Source organism: Rhagoletis zephyria, unplaced genomic scaffold (genome assembly GCF_001687245.7).
Source record: "Rhagoletis zephyria isolate East Lansing unplaced genomic scaffold, Rhagoletis_zephyria_1.1 Rzeph_scaffold_06379, whole genome shotgun sequence".
NCBI classification, from domain to species: Eukaryota; Metazoa; Arthropoda; class Insecta; order Diptera; family Tephritidae; genus Rhagoletis; species Rhagoletis zephyria.
The window spans coordinates 2,741-8,104 of record NW_016163462.1 but is presented as its reverse complement, the minus strand read 5'-3'; the positions used below and the strand labels follow the sequence as shown (position 1 = coordinate 8,104).

The 5,364-nt window shown below is 37.8% G+C and overlaps 1 protein-coding gene across 1 annotated transcript; it reads right to left on the bottom strand.

Annotated features, from left to right (window-relative positions):
- Positions 1 to 694: 694 nt before the first annotated feature.
- Positions 695 to 4,747, bottom strand: LOC108373108 (segmentation polarity homeobox protein engrailed-like; the record flags this gene model as incomplete). Its single annotated transcript, XM_017628955.1, has 2 exons — positions 695 to 1,155; positions 4,582 to 4,747. Coding segments are annotated over 2 exons (415 nt in total), but the record flags the coding sequence as incomplete, so codon positions are not given.
- Between the last annotated feature and the right edge of the window lie 617 nt (positions 4,748 to 5,364).

Sequence of the window (5,364 nt, the reverse complement as noted above, 5' to 3'; positions counted from 1 at the left end):
TTTTCTTGAACGATGTATTCTCTTTTTTTCGAGCTTTAAAACTAAGTATAGTAAAAACAAATATATAAATTTTTAATACAGTAAGTATGCGTTTGCTTGAATACCTTAAAATTTAAAGCGGCTTAAATTATTTTAATGCTACAGCGGTGCTTATGAGCTACAAAAAAATACTAGATATTTCAAAATTGTTTTTACAAAGTTATTACAAATAAATTACGCTAAGAAAACAAAAGGAAAAAATTAATTTACTTAAGAACGAAGTAGCAGACAAATGCTAGCAATGCTGCTACGTATAATACAATTGCAGGTAATTTCCAACGATACCAATGGGGAGTGTGTTTGAATGATGGAATTGAAATGAGTGCGAAAAGGTGTGTAGGTATATATGTATGTACATACATTGACGAGAGTAATACTTTTACATTAATTTGTAATTAGACGCTAGTAATAAATACAATTATTTACAATAAAAATTACAAGTAATGAAAGCAGTTATAGTATGGGAGGGAGTGAGTGCTCCACATGTGTGTGTGTGTGTGTGGATTGAAGTGTTTTGCTTAAAATATTTTAGGGTTGCAGCTAAAGCACTAACTTTAATTAATATTTACAATAGGTGCAGGATAATTTATTGTAATTTTTTCACTAAATTTGCTACTTGAAATTTTTTATTTTATTTTTATTTTTATTGTTTCTCTTTAATTTTCGTTTGTTTTCCTTTTACATACTTATATCACATAACAAACTCTTCTTTAAGCTTATTTATATCATCTCTCCTAACAGGCTCCTCTTCACAACTCAACTGCTGGCTCCCGCCCGCCCCTATTTTATTGCACGCGACGTCATCATCGTACCACTCATAGCTCATAGCATACGAAATCTTCCTACCGCCTCTTCACTCAGCCCATCTTACGGTATCTGCCCATTCATACGCATCTCCAATTCTTCCTCCTCTTTCGTCAGCGGCACTGTCGTATGATTGTATAGACCCTGTGCCATCAGCTGCAAGGCGAGTGGATTTTTCGAACCGGAAGATTTCTTGATTTTAGCGCGTTTATTCTGAAACCAAATCTTGATTTGCGCCTCATTCAGACCCAACTCCGAGCTCAACTGCTGGCGGCGACGTTCGGTAAGGTAACGATTCTCATTGAATTCGCGCTGCAATAAAGTAGAAAAGAAAATAATGAAGTTAATAAATTGTTAGAATAACAACAACAACAAAAAAATTAGAATAGTAAATTCTAATGCTAAGCAGCAGACAAAGGCGTCAAAGAAACAACAGGCAAGGCGAATCAATTATTTGCGGTTAAGTCTCAGGGGGGAAGAGAAAGAGAACGAGAGGGAACGAGCGAGCTCGCAAGTAAGAAAAATTTAGGAAAAGGTAAGAAAAATCATAGAGCCCCGCTAGGAGTGAAAATAATATATTGACCATAGCTAATTGGAACCGGCTAAAGCAGAGAGAACAACAGGACAAGCAAACCTAGCGTCTTGAAGGCAAGAGCATGCACACTGTATGTATCTATGCATATATATGTATATGTATATATCTGTACTCGTAACTGCACACATGTGTCCTCATCCATTTAACTATCCTGAAGCCTCTGCTCCAACTCCAGCATTAGATTTGCCATTGTTTGACGTGTTTTTGTTGTGGTTGCTGCATGCTAAGCACGTAATATTCTAGCATGCATGCAGATTAGGGTGGTCCTAAGAAAGTAACATCGGAATTTTAATGCTTAATTTTGAAATCATAAAAAATTTAGAAGTCGCTCAAAGTTTTCCGTGTATTTTATGTTGGAAAAAACAACTTTTCATAGAAGTGGTATGCCATTTTTGAAAATCAATATTTTTCGATAGGAAAAATCTGGTTTACTTCAGGAGACTTCCAATAATAACACATAATTGTTTTTTTAACCATTTTTTAATATTAAAGATTTTTTATTTATCCCCCCATTGCGTTTCCTGGCATTTTCTGGTTGTTTTGGCAGACCTATAAAATAAAGTTACTATGAAAAACTAGTTAAATAAATTATTGGGTATTATTATTTAAAATCTCATGAACAGAAAGAGCGTTTTCTGCTCGAAAAATATTGATTTTCAAGAACTCTATACCATTTCTACGAAAAGTGGTTTTTTCCCCATATAAAATACATTGAAATCTTTGAGCGCTTTGAGCGACCTCTAACTATATTTTTAATAAAAAAAAAATAAATAAAAATAGGGTCTATTTTTTTCGATATAGAACATTCTCAGGGGGTGAGAGCATAATAATTCCGACTTTACTTTTTCACATGCATTTTTTGACCACCCTAATGCTCATACATCCACACATATGTATGTAGCGTACGCACTCTGCACTACCAGGGGCGTATTTAATTATCTTGACAGATAAGCCTTATTTCATTTTTCTACTACATACTTTCTGTTTTTGCACCGTTTTGATGCGTTCTGAATGCAAGTAAAATAGGTTTAAACGAAGTTTTTTTCTTCCTCCTTGTTTGCTACGCCCCACGGGTGTCGAACTGCGTCTGAGTGTAAATATTTTGGAAATATGGCACGCAATAAAAATAAATATAAAATTTCGAAGGATTTTTATTTTTTTTTTTAAATACAAATCTCTGTTGGCGTATTGTAAGAGAAGATTTGTAGCGCATTTACTTGGGCACGGAAGTAGAAAATTAGACATGCTTGAGAGAGTTTGTAAAAAGGATATTGTGACAATTTAGCTGACGCTATAAATTTGCAAATAACCTTGGAAATGGCTTGAGATTTGATCAACCAAAACAAAAAAAGTCAAGCATATAATGGAAATTTCATTCATGAAGTGCTAGATATGCGATAGCATGTGAGTTTGTAGGCGAAAGGGTAAGGCTCCGGGCAGTAAAAACGCGAGAGAAAGATCGGTGATATAGACGTTTATCTATTTTTTAAATCAGGTCATTAATGGCTGTGCCACACGCCAATATCGACCGGTCGTCAGCGCATGAGAACACTGAAACTCGCATTGCTGGCTCGGGATTTTCGGTAGTTACATAGTAGTGGAAAAGTGGTTGGGAGAAGATACCAGTCTGTGGGACTCCTTGTCAATTCGTCTTGGCTTAGATATTTGATCTCAAAAATATACTGAGCGGGGGCGAACATTCGCATAATACGCCGTCCAACGCTTTAGTCGCTATGGGAGAGAGCAGGGGCGGTCAAAACTTTAGGCGTTGGCGGGAGAGGGGAATCAAGGTAGTGGGTTATTAATTAACGACTTTCAGAGGGAGAGGAAATGAATACCCTTAATGCTGCGCTTATGTGAGAGATAATTTTCAATACAAATTCTTGATCTTGAGCTTAATTCGCCATTGTGAAAGCTGAGTCTGATCCAAAGCTTACTTTTTATGCATGGGTCCCACGTCCCAACGCCCCCTAGTAGTGTGATAAACGATGTCGAAGGTCTTCGACAAATTCAACGCTCAAGAAAAGGTTCTTACAGTGGCGGTTTCGGCTAAAACCTCGAGGAGCCTGGGCGTTTAAGGCGTTAAATGTTATTCTGGTGCAATTAACGGAAGTGCGACCACTCTTCCTGACTTTCGCCTATCAGCAGCATTCCAAATCGGGAACCTTAGCGAATGATTATACCCAACGAACCCAAATGCTTATCTTCAAAAAGCATATTGCGTGCGGATCAGTAGCTTTGAAAGCTTTGTCTTGCCGATGCCCACCGGAATTGCATAGCTGGTGAAAGTAAGAGGCTGGTGGCGGTTTGGGACGTTGTGCAGCCTTCTGGGCTTATCCACAGAGGGATGTAGTGGGCATTGTGCGTAAAAAACAAAAAAAAAAACACGCGCGTCATTTCCGGTCCGACTAGACGCTCTTATAGAACATTTTTTCCCCGATATCACTTCGTTTCGTGGGGAAGGACAGTGATACCACGGTTAACTAAAGCTTACCCACACCAGCGGGGAAGTTGCTGGTCTTCAAGTGCCCTTTCCACTTCTACTTACTAACCTGGATTTCCAGCTGCGAAAACTTAAATTTTAAATGTCAGATCCGGGGATCTTTGCGATCGACCTGTCGTGGGTGGCAATGTCCATTTGCTAGTGCAGTAGCTTCAGCTCAAAAATTAGGACGGTTTTTCACGAGTTCACCGGGAGGTCGCGTAGGCGTTACGGTATTTTCCATGAAGCCAACTATAAAGTTTTTTTTTTTATAATTAACATTGGTACGGCGGCCCACAGAAGAAAAATCGGCTATCTTAGGAGCCGAAGGAGACCGAAGATGCTTGTTTGTTTTGCGACATGGAGGCCATAGAGGCATAGAGCTTTATATGGATCGTGAAACAAGGAACCACTTAGCATATGTATGACCTAAGGCCGGAAGAGATTCCTAAGTAGTTCCAAACATTATAAAAATTGTACCTTAGAGGAGTGGAGTTGGGATAGAGTCGTCTTTGAGCGGGAAGCCCATGGTTGGATATACATAACTCATTTGGTTTGCATTTGTGTTCACTTGTACATACTACTTTAGCATTCACTACTCGCTAGCATAATAATTTTATATTGAAATTTTTTATTTTTATATTTTTTTTTCATTATTTACCTTCAAACGTGCCAATTGTTCACTGGAGAATGCAGTGCGCGGCCGTTTCTCATCATTATTTTTATCCTTTGGCTGCTTGGGGCGACGATAGCGTGGACCTGGAATGGAAAGAAAAAAAAATATTGAAATTAAAATCTCAAAGCATTGTTGCGCGCGCGCAAAACAACTTCATAATACATACTAATAAATAATGTCACAAAGGTGAAATTCAAATATTTTTCAATAGAATTCCACAAATAATTATTTATGAACGCCGCGCGCACTTCTTAGCGTTGGCTGTGTAGAAATCTCAGTGTCAAGAATATCATTGCGTGGCACATGTCAATATGTCAGCTGTCAGGCGTTGACAGGCAAAGTCGCTTGGTTGCATGCAACAACGCGTAGGCGGCAAGTTTACACAGAAAAATTAATGCATTGAAGAAGTCAGAGGAAAATCGTAATAATAAAATTATTTTAAATAAAGGGATAATTTGCAATGCAAAGTCTAGCTGTCAAGCAGAGGAATTTTTCTGTACAAAGACATTCGTTTGCTGTCGGCTTTGAAGCTGATTACTTGATCTTATCAGCCAACAACTTCTTCCATTTATAGATACATAATACGCACTCTACCGCACTCGGAGCAAAGTCAAATCTTAAATTTATTACCTTATATGGCTATTAATTTTATTAATGATTTAATTAGCATACATATGTGTATGTGTGTGTGTGTGTAAGGTATAAACATACATACATAAGCGCTCATCTTCAGCTTAGTTTTAGGAGCCAGACAGAAAACTTGAACAT